The sequence below is a fragment of the Rhyacophila brunnea genome, unplaced genomic scaffold, assembly GCF_057557595.1.
Source record: "Rhyacophila brunnea isolate RB1 unplaced genomic scaffold, BYU_Rbru_1.0 scaffold_20, whole genome shotgun sequence".
Lineage (NCBI taxonomy): Eukaryota > Metazoa > Arthropoda > Insecta > Trichoptera > Rhyacophilidae > Rhyacophila > Rhyacophila brunnea.
Window position 1 is genome coordinate 22,104,933 of NW_028232860.1, and position 20,414 is coordinate 22,125,346.

The 20,414-nt window shown below is 33.2% G+C and overlaps 2 protein-coding genes across 2 annotated transcripts in view; one reads left to right on the forward strand and one right to left on the reverse strand.

Annotated features, from left to right (window-relative positions):
- The window catches only part of LOC147071408 (uncharacterized), a 444,271-nt gene that overhangs the window by 132,314 nt on the left and 291,543 nt on the right, over positions 1-20,414 (forward strand). The gene's annotated exons all lie outside the window — the stretch shown is intronic.
- Positions 1,035-20,085, reverse strand: Clbn (Nuclear export mediator factor NEMF homolog Clbn). Its single transcript, XM_085948509.1, has 16 exons — positions 19,950-20,085; positions 19,691-19,862; positions 17,505-17,707; positions 17,170-17,306; positions 16,381-16,559; positions 15,736-15,933; positions 15,462-15,644; positions 14,492-14,718; positions 13,416-13,611; positions 11,947-12,128; positions 8,614-8,785; positions 6,134-6,281; positions 4,972-5,480; positions 4,175-4,339; positions 3,182-3,309; positions 1,035-2,965 (listed from the first exon to the last, which is right to left on the reverse strand). Exons 1-16 carry the CDS (start codon positions 20,003-20,005, stop codon positions 2,767-2,769), a joined length of 3,054 nt encoding a protein of 1,017 aa, XP_085804635.1. The 5' UTR covers positions 20,006-20,085; the 3' UTR covers positions 1,035-2,766.

A 20,414-nucleotide genomic window follows, 5' to 3' on the forward strand; every position in this document is an offset into this window, starting at 1 on the left:
GACATTATTTATTAACGTTTTGTGTGAAAACCTGTCCGGCAGTTTTAACTTTCATCAATATAATTAATTAACCTTTTTTTAATATAACACCAGTGAATGAAAATTGTATTTTCAATGTCGTTCACCGTCAGTCGGTGAGAGAGAGGATGCAGTTGCCAGTACACTGGGATCCCTGATACCATATATTTAATTGAAAGAGATCACGATAAATTTATTTTCATGTGTACGCTAAGCGGCTCTTGTAGTTTATGAATCGTTCCACCACTGACTGGCAAATTCAAAAGTTTATGCAATATAGTGAAATCTAAATATCGAAGCGTATTTGAGCTCAGTGCTTCAAATCATTATTTCTTCTTCCTGTTAATATAACGCAAAATAATTTTCTTTGACTAGTGTAAAATTATTTTACGAAATTGTCGAGACGGATGGTGGATGAAGGCAATCTGTATGATTAAAAATAAAACTTTGTTACTTTTTTCTTTTAAAATTCATTCATAACTCCACCATTCATCCATTATTTTTTCCAATGCTCATGTGAAACTAAAGATTATAATGAAATACGTATAATCGAGTTTCTGAGGAACAAAATGTACAGAGCCACTCTAATTTGGTGATTGTCAGAGCTATTTAATACTTCTCATATATGTCAATTAAAGATTAGGTAATTTGAATTAAATAAATAAATGAAAATGCCAAAAAAACAATCAACAGTATATTTTATTTCACATACCAACGCTAATACAAAATGTTTGGTTTTACGAATACAATAAAATTATCGTCATTGGTAAAATTTTATTAAAGGAAATATAAGTATATCATAGATGACAGTATTATGCCGGGTCCACACTGGCAACATGTCGCGCGACAACCTCGTTAAATTTTACGATAATTATCATAATTGCTTAAGAAATTTTACGATAATTATCGTAAAATTTAACGAGGTTGTCGCGCGACACGTTGTCAGTGTGGACCCGGCATTAGAGGTACATAGGTGTATGTTGCCATACTGAATTTGAAAAAATAATATTATTTATGTAACCTATTTCAAATTTATTTTGAATATTACACGCTGGTGTGTGATGGTTTCTAATAAAAGATAAGTAAAAAATCTGACAAACAATGTGTAAATAAATTGCGCTAATTAGTCTCATTTGACACACCCTTGAATATCAAAAGCAATATAATATGTCATTCATAACAATGTATATACATATTATTATTTCCATGATATTTATTCTATTACCCATTGCAATTAATGATAATTAGTCAAAAAAAATAATATATATGAGCAAATATACCTATTACTGGGAGTGTAAAACAAAGGGAACTGTAAAATAATATAAAATATTATAATGATTGAGCAAAAGTGTTTAGCAAAAATGTTTCAAAAGAAAGTCGCTTGATTTTTAATATCCAGGAATGTTAAGGTGAGTATTCACAATTAGATTTTTGTTGATCAACTAAAATCAAATGAAAATGACGGTGTGAAACCGTATTAAAATTTTTGTGACTGACAAATGTGTAACTCGGACCAGTTTTATCATTTTAATCAAGTTAAGAGTCATTGGTGTTTACGGTTGAGTTCAATTGTAATTTCATCATATTATTGTGTAAAAGTATTCTCAATTGTCTTCAATTAATGCACTCAACACGGTCTAGTCTTTGAAATCATTATAATGTAATTAGAAAAGATGATTTTAAAATGGTCAGAGAGTGTCTATACCAAAAATATTTGTATTATTTGTGAAACCATAAAATAATACTACAAAAATTGCGATGTTCGGGAAAATGGTTTATTTTCAATTACAAAATAACGGGGGTAGAAAATTGGGACCAATTTTAGAAGTTCTTTGAATTATGTTGACATTCTAAAATGATCTAGAGATTCTTCGACACCTCCTATAGCAAACTCTCTCAGAAGGCTCGTTGAACAACCTAGTTTATTTGTTCTCAAAATCCAATTCCTAACCAAAACGCCCGTTTTCCGTTATATTCTGATGTGTTTCTTTTCTTATTTCTTCGTTACTTGATGAACCTGCATTCGGCGCCATTTTATTACTAAGCCGGATCGCATATCTAAACTCGTCTCAACCGCAACATGTTGATGTGATTTTGTTGGTATTCATAAAACACATGTGACCTAATGCACCTCAGCACGCGACAATGCGATATTGTACTTGAAAAAAGCAGCTGGTGTCGCAAGCAACAAATTTCCCTCGACATGGGGCGCATAATTACATAAACAGACAGATGCAACATTGCGCCCAATTTTTACTTATAACTATATCTCAAGCAAGACGATTTTCAATGTGAGACAGTAATGTCAGTTTGATATTCGCTGAAATGTGTGAACGTTCATTAAATTTTAGTTGATCAACAAAAATCATTTCCCATTACAAAAGGGATTATTTTTTACTCTTTTTCCTTTAGATGTGGGAACTTTACAAAATGTTGGCATGAAAACATTTCTAAAGTTAAAAACACAGTATGTATAACAAAAGGTAACAAAGAGACGAGGGCAGTATTTAAAGTTAACTTCATATATTGTTTAATTTCACAGTAACATGTTGTGCAGTCGCCAAATTTGATCTTATTTTGCCTAAATCACAGATAGACATAAATTGAAGTGGTAATAACTGTAACAGAACATAGAAATCGTGTATGTATCGCACAGCTGGTACAAACCAAAATGAATTTTAAATGCCCATTTCATAAATGTTACCTTACACTATTCGGGTCATGCTTATCAGAGTTTTAATTGTGAAGCTATTTCTTATGCTTTTGCAGCTGTGGGGCGGAGAGTTTGACTTTCCCCGGTAGATTTCTGGCGAGGTTCTCGTCTTTGACGGCTTTCAATAAGTCCTTCTCTCTAGGTGAACATGTCTTGTCTTTGAGGAATACTTGAACTACTGTCCGCGCCGCTTTTCCCCTCTTACCGGTACCTGGAGTCAATTTTACTTTATATCTGCAAAAAAGACACCTTTATTAAAAACATTTGAATATATCTTATTTATGACTCTTGTATAACCATTAGGCACCTTATAAACTAACCTATGAATACAATAGATTATTTTTTTATAATCATTCCATTTCCTACAGAGAAGTAATTGGGGTTGTTTATAAAATACAGATTTTGGAATGCGTACATAGGAAAACAGATATTCAATAACAAATTACGTACTTGTAATTGTGTAAAGCGGAGTAGGGAGCGATGACTGGAACTGCAAAGAGAAGTTCATCGTCAAGAACTGGCTGCCCAGTCAATTGGCAGAGCATCTCCGTATCGATGGTCACACCGGGAACCTCAGGCTGTAAATAGTATACATAGACCATATGATTCATCATAATCTAAAATCTATGAATCCTAATTCGATAAATGTAGTTTAAACATTGATTACCTTGTTTAGGTACAACAAACACTTTCCTAATTTTAACATTACATATTTTTCAATGTTTTTTTTCTGTATGAAAGAACATTTTAATAATATGATACCCAATTTAAAAAAAGGAAAGCATTATTAAATTCTTGTTTTTAATTGCAATGCATCCATCCATACATTCCAGTGATATTTTTAATAATATAATCCAGATCAAAATTACGTCAATGATTTAATAGAAAAGATCCCAATTTTTGTGTTTAATTAATACTTTTGTGACGCGAGTGATGTAATTTCAATTTAATCTTTACAAGAGATTCAGTGATTATGTACTTGGTGATTCATGGTAATTTATAAAAAATGGGTTACCACTCTCCACATACAGATATTGCTTCTAAGACACGTGTTTCAATTACTTTGTGCTTTTAAAAACAGTGGCGAAGAGTAGAAATAGGTTGTGAGAATAATAAAAAATGCACACTTTTTTAGTCATACTTATTTCATTAAACTTCAAACACAAATTGCAGATAGTGTACTTAGTGGTGCGCCTTCTATATAATGACATCTACGGCATGGCACTGTTTGTGATTTAAGTATTATGCCACACGGTTTTTGCATGCTTTGCAATAGCAATGGTTTTAGTTCCAGAAACGGCCACGATGTCGTGTACATCTCAATATAGAAGCAGGAGTCTAGTTAGTTTTTAAAATTCAATTAAATTGTTTGAATGATGCAAGAGAACAAAATATACCTATTGACGTTGACTATGTACATAAATGACAGATATAAATACATACCTCTCCTTCTCCATCGGAATCATTATTATCTTGCGCTGTATTGACAGGAGCCTCTTTGGGAACTTTGGGTTGCGTCATGGGGATTGGAATAGTTTTCTTCTTTGTTTGATTCAGACCACTGCCTTTCCTCTGCAGTCTTTTGGATTCCTTTTTAGTACCATCGGGCTAAAATTGGATGAAAAATCATTAACGATGTGCACATTATCATAATGTAGAACATAAATACAAAGATATCAAATGCCTTCAAATTGACCGGCATAGAAATTTGAAACCTTGAAATTTGTTTTTTGTGTACTTCAGTATTTACAGGGAGGTTTGATCAACGATATAATTGTTTAGCATTATAGCAAATATTGCATTGTCTTTTCATCAAAAAAATTGGAATCTATACCTACATGTTTCTTTCGGTCCGAAATGAGTGCATATTAATAGGAGTTCGAACACATTATAGTAATGGTTTAAGGACGAATTTGAAATGAGTAAAATATCAAGCATTTTGAAATCCAATGGACTCCGGTCGGTGGAGTTAAAATTACAGACACAGAGGTGCTCCATGCGGAAAAAAATCTATCTACTTTTATTCATTTGACTTGCATGGCAATGGAGCAGGGGCATAAACGAGCAGCTGTAATGATAGGTAGAGTGTTGTCATGTTATTATTTAAAAACATGATTCTTTAGGGTTTCATTTTTCGGCAATAATGACAACACTGGCAATATTTTACACTAGACTGAAATGATTTTTGGAAAAAAAAACTTGATATGGTAGTAGCATATTAGTTAGAAAATTAGAAAGACCTTGAAAAATTCCATGAAGAACTGTCTATCCTCCTCGTCTTGATCTTTATATTTCTTCCTCTTGTTCGATTTGCCATGCTGTCCTCGCTTCACAGCCGGCTTCTTCTCCAGTTTCTCTGCATCATCTTTATTCTCCTTCTCTTCTTTGAAGTCCACTTTCGATTTTCCGCTGGGTTTCTTCAACTTTTTCTGCGGGAGAGCAGGAAACTTGATGGGTTTGTCATCTCCGAGGAAAATGAGATCCTCGTTGTCCGCATCTGTCTGCTCTTGCACAATCTTGGGAGTGAATAACTTGGCATCGCTCTGCATGGTGATTTTGCCTGTGTCGTGTTCGATTCTGATATGCGTGTCGGGGTATTTTGTATTATCGTTATCACTCTCCGATTGGGCGTCGTCTGATTCTGTGCTACTGTCATCATCTTGTTGGTCACCTACGGACAAGGCTGCTGTCTCTTCGGTGATGGAATCTAGTCGGTCGATTGGTTCATCCTTTTTTTCCCCTGAGTTATCTGGTAACAGAAGAGATAATAATGAAAAAAGATTTTACAATTCATAACAAAAGTTATGGCAACGATTTCAAGGTTAGGATAAAATCAACTGTGTCGTGAGATTGTAGTTTCATGATCGGTTTATGATATTTGGCCACCATGGGTATATTTTAAACTTACTTGTGTTCAGAGCATTGACTTATAATGGGACACTGTATTTGAAATATACAAGCACCATTGTTTTTCAATCCTGCTCACACATTTGGCTTTGAAGACATTTTTAGCAACACTCAACAACTATCTCATAATTTTTTTTTATTCAATTGTTATATAGATTCATGTGGTAGGTATATTCTATGTGATTGAAAATTAATTCTACTTACATTGCAATATTAGGGTACATGCCTACATACTGAAAATTCGTGTTCAAGTCAATATAGAATTTGGAAACGGAGTAATAACAGCAGACTGGCCATAAATGAGAATGCAACGGCCTGTTGACTCATTCTCCAGCCGTGTCTACTTAAAAATTGAGATTTGTAATGGGTTGCCCATTACAATGGTTCAAAGGGGTTCGATTCCGGTTGTTTAAATTATATGTGCATATAATTCCATCCTTCTGAGTATAAAAACAATTGAACAGTGATAGTAAAATAACATATGTATGTACCTACCATCGTCATCATCGGACATTTCGATTTCTTGATCGTCTACCTCTTCTTTTGCCGATATGATTGATGCAGTTTCTGATGCTGCAATTGATTCATCGGTCACGATCACCTTCCTTTCGTGCATGTGCCTGGCAATACTGCTTTCTTCCAACTATAAATATATGAAACTATATTGTACCTGTTCATGAAAACACTAAGTGTATAATGTATTGAAATTTTAACTCACAATATTTTAACAAAATAACTTCATTTAACACTGGAATTAGAAGAATTTTATCAAAGCGGTGTAATAAAATAATATTCGCAATGTGTCAGTAACGAATATGAAGTAATAAATATACAGTAAGTCCTCGACTTACGTGATTAATTTGTTCCGAAGATTATAGTGTAAGTCTAAAAATCGCATAAGTAGAATAAAACCTAAAATCATGCCATTTTTTTAAAAATAATATATTATGTTAGTTTCAAAGGGTAGGTGAAAATAAAATGGACCTCCATAAGTAGATACATTTAAGAAACCAATCCTCCTCTAATCCTCATTTTTTAATAATTTCTGCTAGACTATTGATAACATTCGTAGCTCCCTCTGTATCTGCACTGGCAGCCTCACCTGTTACTTTGATGTTGCGTATTTTATTACGGCCTTTAAATTTTTGAAACCGTTTGTGGCTTGCAGTGAATGTATGAGTATCAACCAATGACATTAATATGGACGAAGCATCTGGAAAATAAAATGACACTCACTTTGTGTCGGGTCTGCCGGATGGCGAAATTCATATTTTAATATCGGTATCCTACGCTCAAATGAACATTCTGCTTGCAAGCGGTCTGGCGACACCGCTGGGTCTGCCCATACAAAATTTCTGACTGTCAGGTTTCGACTCCGCCGTTATTGTTGTGTAACAAAATGCCAATGTGCCTAGTTAAAAATTGTAAAAAAAATCTACTAAGCACTCCAAGAAAGATGGGATATCACTTTTCATGTGTTAGTATTATTTGTTATTGATAAAATGCCATTTTAAGATATTGATGAATGTTTATTCAATGCAAATGAATGACAGAAACCATTGGACAGACGCCTGTGATGCGCTGGGCTCACATGCGTCTAATCTCCAATAAGTCGTAAGTAACCTAGAATCTGTTTCTAACGTAATGAGTAATGACACTAATACGCCATTACAATAAAGGTTATATTACTATAAATTCTCGAAGCTTGTATCGCATAATGGAAATGGATACGTCATATGGTCACATGACGTCTACCTATACATCTGTGAATGACTTTCATGCACAATTTATCGTGCGCGCCGATATGAAGTGAGTTGTCCATTTAATATGTCATTGGTATCAACACTATCGTCATTTTTACACTTTAGGTCTTCAAAAAGACTCAAGGCTTTCTCCTGTATGAGCATAAGGCTTATTGGAATTTGTTGTTGCTGCTTATCTTCTATCCATATTACAATTAATTTTTCCATTCCTTCCTTAATATTCCTCTTTTCTTGGTAATCATCGTAGATTGCATCATCGGTACTGATCTTTTTACATGATCCATGATTCGAACAGTATAATTATCGTTTTAATCGTAGAATGACACAATATATATTTTGTTAAATCGCATAAGTATGTACAACTTCACGTAAGTCAAAAAATCGTTATTTTAGATTCTTGTTACCTATATGATATTTTTCATAGGGTATCATTATAAAAAATATTTCACTTGATTTTCATGACTGGCAATATGCATATTTTGATTATATTACTCTCTATAGCTCGAAAAAGAAAAATGGCCATGGTATTTCAAATGTGGTAAGTACGCTCTTTTTGTTATATCTGCTCTCGCTTGTAGAAAATATTTATTGACAAGATGTATTTGAAAATATAATGTAATATGTAATTTCATTCCGGCATTGTTTTCAGAGGCAAGGAGAACGAGTTTAGCTTCTTAGCCCCAAAATTTTAATTTGTAATTGTAAAAACATAATTAGAATGTTTTTGTTTTAATAGTAAAAATAAATATGTTGCCGGGTCAGCCAATCGTGTGGAAGTTTGGGTCGTTATTAAATGAAGCCAACCTTTAATTGAAATCTTGCCATTGCCGAGTGAAAGACAACTTGACCAGGATTTTAGGTTATAGTAGGTATTATTTAAAATAACTTTTTAAAATATATTTCAAATGGGTAGCACATTCATCTCGTTATTTTATGAAATATGCACTCATAGAGAAAGTTTTAAAGATGAACTACATAATATCAACAAAACTCACACATTAATGCATGTTTCACAAGTATTCACTTTTAAATATTCTCTTCTTCTTCCACGGCGCTACATCCCGGGGTGGGATTTGGCGTCCTCCACAACCGCTCTCCACTCACTCCGGTCTCTCGCCACACTTCTCCAGTTACCGGGTCTTCCTATATGTATCCTAAATTCTACTTTTAAATATTATGTAGATCATATATAAATTGACTTCATATAGTTACCCTGAACATGAAGGAGAATCCAAGAGTGAGATGACAGGGCGGCAGGAAATTCTTCTTCCCTCGGATCATGAAGGAGCCGGTGGTGAGGTACTCTCCCGTCGGGGCCGACTTGGACACCTGCGCGGCCGTCACCCACCATGCTGATGTCACCACCTTCGCTTCCCACGCTATGCTGCAATTAAGATGATGATACACATTAAAGCCTAAAGTGCCAAAATTCAAAGCTTTTCAAGCCCTTTCTTCATAAACTATAGAAAACAATTTATTATAATCGATTGCGTAAAATGTTGCTGTCAAAATATATCATTGGTTATGGGAAATATTTTTAACAAATTGTAGTTATTGCAATGCACCTTTTGACAGTGTTATAATATACATTGTAATACATATGAAGCAGACATGACATTATTAATTATTATAAACAATATATTAAATTGATTTGTAATACAACAACAATTACTTACCGTGATATAGCATATACATAATTCCAGCTTGGTGACATCTTTATTTAAGTTAACCAAATGTGTAAGTGTGTCACCAAGTGATAAAATAAGAAATGTCAGTGGCAACAGGTTACAAGTTTTAACTTGCAATATAGATACAGAATTGAGCCGGAGGTTATCGGAGTATGATGAAAATATTCTATCGATATATGTTTAAAGTCACTTGCGGAGAAAGGCCACAAGCAGGCCCATAGGTAATTTCACAATGGATTATTTATATTAAAAAAAATGATAATATTATAAATCATATTGAATTCTACATGTATTTTGTAAGTTGATAGCTTGAGCTTGAGAAATGGAATTCTACCAAGTAAATGCTGAAACTATAATTTATACTAATACGCCTTCCCAACAATGGATAAAATATTCAACTTAGCTAAAATACTTTGTCAATTGTTAATTTCATGTGGTTTGATTTGTGTCGCGCTTGTGTTTTATTGTAATTGCTATTTTTATGGAAGGCCATTAAAGGACAGACTTAAAATATTATACACAGTGTAAATACAATCAGGTTAGTAATTTAACCATGCAATTACTAAATTACTATGTGATACAGTAAAACCTCGTTAGTAAGAACACTGATAATTCGAAATTCGCCGTAATTCGAAATTTTCACGAAAAAAAACGCCCTTGAACATTATTTTCATATAAAACCATACCTTTAATTCGAAATGATTTCAGAGTCCTGGCATATAAAAATATTCGACAACTCATATATGAGGCGCCGAGTCGCTAAACTGGCTCCTGGGGGTTTTTTGAGTTTTGAGTAAATCACGAAAAACTGTTATGGGCAGTGTGATAACTTTAAGTGTAATTTAAGTTATTTTCTAGTTTCCGGTTTATATGAAATAGTAAATTAAAACGTCAAATTCAATTTATATGCGCCAATATTCCAAATAAATGCATTTTAATTGTCCGGAGAGCACACTTGCATCACTCGCTGTCGCAAGGAGCCAAATTTGTGACTCACACTTTGACGTTACATGTCAATAGAGTCGAGTTTGGCACTTATGGAATAAGGTCGGCCGGAAATGACTGTTCAGTAGCGGGTCGTATTTATTTCTTATATATAGATATTATGTATTAATTAATATAGATATTTTAGAATTTATATTGCCAAACAAATATTTTCTCACCATACTTACCTACTACACGGTAAATCCTTTTTTACATTGCATCTTTTTAGCATTTATAGCGGTAGGTATGTATGTATGTACATAGAAAAAAAGCATTTTTTCAGAATAAAGAATCGTGTTTATTAATGAGAAGCGAGCAAGAAATTACACAAACATGTGAATACGTGATGGTCCCAATAACACATACATAGAAAGCATAATCATTGATGATCTAGTTGTTCCAAGGTGGAGAGAGGAATTAAAAGTATATAGGTCACTATAAAATTAAAAAGATTTTTTTCTTTCAGCCCCACTGTGTGACATCACTGAAACTCCTTTACAATACTTCACTATAAATGTATCTTGAGCAAGTTTCACTGCCTTTTCATAAAATGCAGTATGGAAATGTCTAATATCAGTTTCATTTAATGAACTGCACTTGAAGTTCTTAGTGTCATGATTACACTGAGGATACTTGGGCAATTTTTTAGATGACTATCTGCAACAAATTATGAAAAATACAATAATTAATAACTTTGAAAATAAAAAGTAAAGATAGAGGTTAATAAAATATATATACAAAAGTATAAAATAATGACTATACTTAGATATTATGTAAATATATATAATGAGATTTATGGCGGTTATCTTAAATCAATTTATTATAAGTCATCAAGTCAAAAAATAATGTCCAATTATTAAAGGTCCCAACAATATTATTTTTTGACACAAGCAAAATATGTTAAAAATCTGTACTTAGAGATCTCATAATAATTACATCACGCTAAATATACAATATTATGTATCTACGACATAATTTAAAAAAAGCGTACGAAACAAAAAATAATATTATGAAACACCACTGGATTATTGAAACATTTATAGCAAAAATTAATGTTAGGAATGTCAATTTTTAAATACCTTTCTTGGCGTAACACGTTACATTTCCAGCCAGCTGGATTTCTTAAACGCTTCCTTGATTCTCCTGGTAGAGATTCCGTTACACTTACTAATGAAACATCCATTATTAATTAGTAAAAACAATCAAATAGACGAAGCAAAATCAAGGCTTTCTCACTGCACAGACGCAAACGGTTTGACGCGGTTGTATAGAGATTTTACCGTACGTTTGAAATCAGTATTTGAATGGCGGCGTCTGATTGGTCGGTTAAGAAGAGACAATTTAGCGACTCCATATTTTTTCAAAGAGCGCGCTTGGCGACTCACGTCAATATTCATTTTGATTTTTCGATGAAATTGGGAGGAATTTGAAACTCTCAACTGGAAAAGTCGATAGATCTATCGATAGAGCATCTAAGTACATTCAAAACTCATTTTATCGAAAAATCGCCAGGAGCCAGTTTAGCGACTCGGCGCCTCATATAAAGTAGACTATTTCATGAACCAAATTGGAAATAAAAAATATTTCGTATTTTTCTATAATTCTAGCTACTTGGTAACTTCAATTAATGGATTAATGACACAAGGTATTTGCACAGATTTTAATTTGAAAGAATTGTATCGGATTTGGTTGGCACATCTATGATCGGTAACGAAATTACTTAATGCAAATCAAAAATTTTTTGTTCAAAATTTTAATATTTTTCCCCCATACATTTCATATTTCGTAATTCGATTTTTTTATTTTTTGATTTTCGGTCCCATGGAATTCGTATTAACGAGGTTTTACTGTATAACACTTATATCGTATTTACCTGTAAGATACAGCCATTTGTCCAGCTTCATTGAGCGTCTTGGGCGGAATGGGGTTACCGGAAGGATTCTTGATGATGATACTGGAGGCACCAGATAAGTCGGCGTGAACGTAGATATCATTGGCACGCATGTAGCGTTTCACAAGGATCTCATTCTGCTGTTGGTCTCTACCTCCGATAACCTGTAGAGAAAACAATCACAAATAGTATTAGAGGTCATAGAGTTTGGGCTAATAAAGAGGGAAGGCAGCCTATCAAAAAATTTGAATTACAACAGTTGATAGCAATTTCAGAATGTTTTTAGTATGATTGAAATGGTAACTGTGGAAAAGTAAATATTCTCTGTGTTGTTGCTAGCTGTTGATAATTTTGATAAAACGGATTATACACAATTGTTCGCCTAAATAATGATGATTTATTGAATAAAAAACTTCTTTTAAGCTTGTGACACTATTGCAATGTGTTTTTATCGTAATGCAGCAATGCCAAATATATCTCAGAGTATTAGTGTGGAGCTTGCTAGAAATGAACATAGCTAATTCATGACAACAGACTTTTATAAATGAGAAATGTCGAAAACTTTATAAGTAACGTTGGAATTCAATGATGCTCTGTTAATATAAATTATATTGTAAAAATAGATTCAAATTTAAATCACTGAAGCAAATGCCATTTTAGAACGTTTTTCTTAGCTCGTATTCTTATTTGTCCGGTGGTTCTTAGTCCGGTACAAAACTTGCATTCGATTTTTAACTAACTTCCCGACTAGCTAGACATTTGAAACTTTTAGAATATATCAGAACACGGTGCCAATGCATTTTTTTAATACTTTTAGCCATCTTTAAGTAGAATTGAATTCATTTTCAGTTAATTCTGTTTTGTATGAAAAGTTATTTCGACACCATTATTGGTTGCTTTATTAATATATACGTGCGTTACTATGGAAATCAATATGACATGTCAAGTACAAATTTTTTTGATCGTTTAAGCTAGTCAAGTCAAGTTTATATGGTTCAACAGAATTTAAAAACGTTGTATATAAAAAAATCTTTTTATCTTGTAATTATTTGTATGTAAAAACAATATTTATGGGTACTATTTCATTTGAGAATTTGTGTGGGAATTAGTGCAGTACATATTTTCAGAGCTCCCTTTTACCTTGTTGTAATATGTTTAGGCCAGGGCTCAAAATGAACCGGAGGGCCATTCCGGTTCATGAAATTCCCAAAATTATCGCTTCAAAAAACAATTTGACCATTTGAGCTACATAAAAGGTCATATAAAAAAAATCTAACACACTTATTTTTATAAATATACTTACATAAAATTGATAACTATGTTAATATTTTCAGAAAATTATCAAGTGCTCCGGTTCGTAAAATTGTCCATTTCGAGCGCTGGTTTAGGGTCTACCTCTATGGAAGAAGGTGTTCTTCAGTATCTTAAATCAATATTTGATTGCCACTCACCAAGTAATTTTCTGATGAAATGAACCAGTAGAACTTCTCGAACCAATACACTTTCCTTGCTTTGTTAATGTTTGTGATTGTCTGCATTTCTTTTAACGTTTGCATAGTCTTTTTTTCAGCACTCTTCAACGCCTTTCCATGTGATTCTATCGTTTTCTGCTGTTTTTTAGCAGCTGATCGCTTTTGGTCAAAGAACCTGGAAATAAGAGAGAAAGAGAAATAAGATTCCAATCAAACAGTTTGGATTATACCTAGAATGTTACAACACCTAATGGTGATTCCTCATCGGATTGGTGTGACCGAATTAGTAAAATAGTAGAAAAAAATATTCTGTACACAGATGCATTGAAAAATGGGTTGTTTATAACTTTGGCAGGAGGTGATATTGGTGTGATGAGATGAGTGAAGAGCTGAAGACTGGTTGTTGACAGCGGTTGCGTGTTTATTTTGTGGTTTGACAAGAGTACTGTTCACATAGGTACAATGATAAAAGATTACAGGGAGGTTGATATTTTAGCCCGAGGCGCGATGATACAAAGTGACAGTTCTCTCTCACGATAACATGCGGAGTGAGATATTCATTCAATCGTGATAGCCTAGTTATTGAACCCCTCACGATTGAATAATGCTGACACTGAGTATCCCATGCCTTCGGTGAGAAATGCATTTTAACATAATAAATATTACTAAGGTAAAAATTCTTATTTGATATTGGTAATTGGTGTGCTAAAATGTATGTACTAAACCATCTTATTTTTCGCCGTCAGCATTTCTCACTGAATAACGCTGACGGCCTGTGAAAAAATGTATATAAAAATAATTAAATATTATTTTCACGATCGATTTGTATGTCACAGATTTTGCTGACAATGCTTGTTCTCACAGGACTCGTTGATCGCCACATAACCGTCATCTTTGGCAGCCCTTTGACGTTTTGCTATTATATACATTTTGACATAATAAATAATGATGGTTCGGTGTATTTGGCTACCTATACAAGAATTGATGCTGTTTGTCGTGTAAGCTTTATCACTTAGAGTACTGGATAATTTATTGTAAATATCGATGTAGAATACCTTCTAGCATTTGCAAATGCTGTCAGTCCCAGATCGACATCGATCACCATAGGCTTGAGAGGCACTTCATCGTTGGATTGTTCTTCAGGATCTGTGGAAATGTACGGATCCTTTAGCATCAGGGACATGTGGTTCGAGTCGAGCTTTAATTGTTTTATGGTCAATGCAACTGTGTCGCCATTCTTCTGCGCAGCTTTTATCAGAGTGTTTATTTCAGTCCACGAAAGCTGCAGAGGGAAGTGAAAACAGTTGGTTATATTTGTCAGTAGCCGGTCGGTCTGATATTTGTTTGATTATAAATGGCATATTCACCGTAAAATACAATCAAAATTAAAATATAAATTAGTGCCTTCAATTGCTGACAGATGGCCGATTGCAAACTCCAATGGAAAGTATACCGAATATATTTCACTATATAATGTTAAATTAACATTACATTACATTACATTACATGTCTTGTTAAAGAATAATTTGAAAAAATGCTATAACCACGGATGTCTCATGTACCAAAATATGGCTCTATTCTCAATTTCAAAATGATATACAATAATACTCATCATGACATGTTGACGAGAAAAGACCAGGCATCATAATGACGTATACATATTTACTACAAAGTCTACAGATTGTTCAGACTTAGTTCCAAAATATATCGAAAATGAAGTATTTTTATTTTTATTTTTTTTTTAATTTTATTTTTAATTTAATATTATCATCAAACACAGAAAAGCTATATATATATGTACTTCTGAGCGTATTTTCCACAACAAGAAATATTTGATTCGACTGGCCGAGAATAGGGAGATGTACTACAGTTCAGTCGCCATCCTTTGATAGAAGGCGGCACCAAGAAAAGAAGAAAACTACCTACCAATACACATTAATTTCATTGATGCAGAAAGAAAAAACCAGGATCACTAAAATCAATTCCTATGGAATAGTGTATACGTAGTACAAAACTCCTATTTACCTGATTTGCTAAAGCACTCTGCACCGCGAGTATAGCGCTATCGACGAGTTCTTGATTCCTCGTTATCAGCTCTGCCTTGTCTCTATCGTTGGCTTGGACTTTCGTCAAGTCTGTTAATCTTTTGTCGTGGTCCTTTCTTACATTCTGCAGTTTCTTCATGGCTTCCCTTTCAATTTGTATTGCCTGGTGAATATTAAACAAATACAACCATGAGAATAATAAAACACTGATGTATGACAGACCAGCATATTGTAATTTTTATAGTTGCACAGACCTTAATATCGATTTTTTGCCCTTCCAGGGTGGAGAAGAACTCGTCTACCGCTTGGTCGAAAGTGTCAAACTCTTTGTATGGCTGCGACTCGTATTGTGAGTAAAGGAATGGATGAAATTCTTGGTTCGTGAGAAGGAATTCTATTTCAGCTTTCGAGTCCGTCCTCGGCCTTTCTTCTTTCTTTTGAATAATGAAACCCTGAAGATAAAAAATAATTTATGGAGATTATAGTAAAATGGCTAGGGCAGGATAGACAGCTTGAAAAAGAGACAATTGTTGGACAAATCTAGTCATATAGTGGTTACCCAAGAGGTAGAAATCATCTGAAAGGTAACGGGATCGACGATGCAGTTAAATTCGGTGGAAGTAGATAGCAATGCAACACACTGAACTGAGAGGAATGGAATTAGCTTGGATAGGCCTTCATGCAGCAGGTTTCTATCGATTATTTTTTTTATTTACATAACATTTTTTTCATATATGTTTGCTGTATTTTAGAAGTTATAGATCATTACATATTAGGTGAAATTGCACATGGAATACGTTACTTCTTTATGTCAGATTTTGACCACATGTGTGGTATCATAGAACATTATGTCAATAATACTAAGTTGGTTAAATCACAACTATGAAACTATGAAATACCTTTGAAATAGTTGTCGAGGCAGTCGTGATCATCTCCTCTGCCATTTCAAGAGCTTTTTCTAAGGAAGCCATGTCTCTGGATATGTAGAAACCCTTTGCATTGGTGTCAGTTACTAAGCGCAGGTTTCCAGCCAAACCGTTCCTAGATAATGTGTGATCGATGACAGCAGGTCCATATTCTAAATAGGAAATGTGTATATATTAATATTTGAGTTAGTATTTACTTCCATTTTATAAGTTGATTTATGTATTAATCGATAACTAGTTGGTCAATAGTTATGTATTATCATTTTGTAATGTATACATAATTACAGCTATACCTCAGCTGAGGCATGGTCTAAAAAGATCGTAACTATGCGACACGCGGATTGTGCAAATGGCGCGTGCCAAACGAAACATAATTTGTCATAAAAATTCAACATGCGTCCATTTAGTGTTATGTTTATTGTTATATCAGTATTAATAATAATAATATATTCATTTTTTCGAGTACATGCATAACGTTTATTAGTCATCTTTACAGGATATAAGAATATATTCCTCCGACGCCATTACAAAACAAATTGACGTGCTCACACCTCGACTGCCGCTCGCCGATGAGTGCGAAATTTCGTCCCACCTATTGTTGAAAATTATTTGCCATTTCACTTATGTATGCTCTTAATAAAAGGTTCAAAGCAAATATAATATAATCCCATGCTACAAATTAAAGATAAGGCGGAATAACAAGAAAAATAATGCAACTATTCTTTTATAACAAAGAGTTAAAAATTATTTAAATTAACTTACCAACGTGTGGGTTTAATATTTTCTTAAGATTGTCACCAGGTTTAGAGTTATTGAAAATTTCTAATAACTTATCAGTGGTCAAAGCTCCCGTTCTTTCTTTCGCACGATCTAATGGATATTTTTCTCTCACTGCAAATCTGTTAATTAAAATAAATCGATGGTTATATAGTGTTCTTGGAAAACTAATTATTGTGGTTAGACTTCCCAAGAATGTGGGGTAAGAAAATAAAATATCTATCTGGCAGAGAAAAATCCTAGATCTTTGATCTGAAGTGTAATGCGATAAGATTGGCTCCACTATAATTATAAGTAGATGAAAAAAATAGCATACATACCTTACTGTTTCCCCTTCAGTATGAGGTCGTAGAACATTCAGAATAACCCAATTATAATCGGTCAGGACAATGTTGCCTCTGTCGTATAACTCGAGGATGACGTGGTACGCCGCTTCTCCCGTACCAAATTGGAAATCCACCACACGATCGATACCAAGTTGAGTCAGCTTTTCAAGACGCTTATTCTTCAAATGTTTCCGCATCTTAAAATAATAAATTGCATTGATAAAGGATTACACTTCTGCAAATTATATAAATCGCACCGTGAGTATTTATTGCTTTAATGTAGTAACTCAAACAAAATGTGAAATACGTTGTAATTGAGTTACTTTACTAAAGTATTTTCAAAATATTAAGTTGACTGCTTTACTATATTATTAAGAAATACTATGGAAATGAATCAATGTGATGTATATTTTTGGTGCATTAGTGTACTATTTTAATTTGATATATTAAAGTATGAAATTGATTTGTAACTTCAAACCCTGATATCTCCAAAGTATAAATTTGGAGTTAATACACCAAAGTACTCATGGTGCGAAATAAAGTACCTATTTATAAATTCTGAATAGTGTTATTAAAATTTAAATTAATTTTATTTCAACCGTTGTTCAGTTTTCAAAAAGTACCATAATAATAATTTTTTGAAATTGGAATACCATTATCAAGTATCCCACTGTTATTTTGATGGAAAAATGATTGTCTATGTGTCTTTTTAAAGTTTATAATGTTTATTGAGTAACTTTCTGAATAATTATTAAAGAGGTATTGAGTAAGTATATTATTGAAAGAAAATTCAATATGTACGAGTATAATGGAAGTATAAAAAAATGAGAAATACCTACATAAATTATTATTTGTCTAACTCGGTTTTTTCATTAGGCAAGATAAAAAATCAGAAAACTTATACAGAATGATATATTATATTGAAGTATATACATATAGTGAAGACTCTTTACTAAGTGATTATTTAGAGCCTACCTTAATAAAAACAAATCTCAATCTTTGAATGACAAAGACTTGATAGCACACACTTATTTAACATTTTATGTTTACTTTGACTTATAAAGAAATCATTGAGCTACGACGCAATATTATTATGTGAAATTAGGCAGTGAACTATAAATCATCGCAGTCTTTCCACGCATTTAATGGAGAACACAAAAACTGTTTGGTGTCTCAAGTAAATACGTTTATGATGTCACAAATAATATTGCAGTTGAAAGGTTTATTTTCCGTGCATTTTGGAAGACGTTTGTAGCTTGATTGATAAAAAAGCTGTCAAAAGAGCCGTGGCGTGAGTACAAGTCCGATCTCGCAGCCGGTAATTTTTTATTTTTGTAAAATATCTATTTTAAAATAGTAAAATATAATATTTTTATGTTTAGTAAATAATAAAAACTAAACTTATTGATGAAACAAAATTCAACTTCAAGTTTCTTAGGTATGACTATTCTAATAATTTTTTTTGGTTGCCAACAGCCTACCCCTTTCCAATAGGCACTGCTCGCTACTGATATCCAGGAAACGGGATATGAGCCCTGGATCCAATCTCATTAACATTATGTAAAATGGTTACCTATTTATTGCAAACTACGATGCAATTCTCATTATGATCTCTATTAATCAGGTGGAGGTTGGCTATGCAGATCTGACATAAATAGTGCAAACTAAAAATTGTCAGTCGTACTCATTTATTTTCATTGAACTAAGGACACAAATCGCAGATGGCTTTTAAAATTCGATTAAGCCCAATCTAACCAAACCATAATAAGTATTTAAAAATTATTATTCTATTGATAAAATATCGAAAATGATGTATGATTTAATGGCATAATTTTAGATTTTTTCAATTCAATTAATTATGCTAGGCAAAGATTAGTGTGCACTATTTATGTCGAATCTCCACAGCTTACCAACATTCCTCGCCACTGTTATCAGTGAAGGTTTCTTCAGACTGTCAGTCTAGTACTTAATCTTCTTCATTGTCGAGTCATCAATGACTGAGGTGTCGCTACATTTAGTCGTGGCGCTTGCGAGATGGTTTCAGCGGAGTCAGGAAATAAAAACAAATGAGATAATAGTATTATTTGAGTAATTTCCTCATGCCCTGTTCACTCACTGAGACGACCTCGCAAACACAACAATAATGTAACTACTCTATCTAAAAATGATAGACCACTTACCTTCATGCTAAACCCAGATGGGGCCATGTTCTTCGGCCACTCGAAGGCTGTTGTGTGGAATCTATTACCGGATTCTAAGAGGATTATGCATTTTTCTTCGGACCGTTGCAAGCGAATGAGATAAGTCTTATTGTCGATATCGTAGACTTGATTCACTCGCATGCCGACATACCTGAAAATTACATTGTTATCATTGCACACGTATTTGAAAATAATTTTAAAACAATAATTACCAACGTTATACATCAATGATACTTACTTTTGCAACTCTGCAACGCTGCATATTATGTCGTAGGTATTGAATCTACCCTTCATTTTGAATTTAGAAAGAAAAGTCTTCGATAAAGCAAAAAAATATTAATTGCGCCAACATGCACAATACCCAATTTGATTCTGAAATCTGACAACTCGAAAGGATGACAAATAGAGAATACTTGCCATCTTCTATCAGATTCCCTAATTTAGTAAAAATAAAAACCAAACTATATTCATAACAATCACTCTCCCAAAATCTAAGGTTTGAAATAAGTAGGTACTAAATAGTGACTAAAATTCTCACAACAAACAAAAAATCTAACATTGAATAGTTTTTACAGTTTATCAAACTGTTACAAAGCATCTGCGTCTGTGACAAAAACATGATTTAATAATCTGACGAAAGCGTTTCGTAGTGGTAGTAGTATTATTTTTTCCATATTACCATATTATTATTTGATTAAAAAAA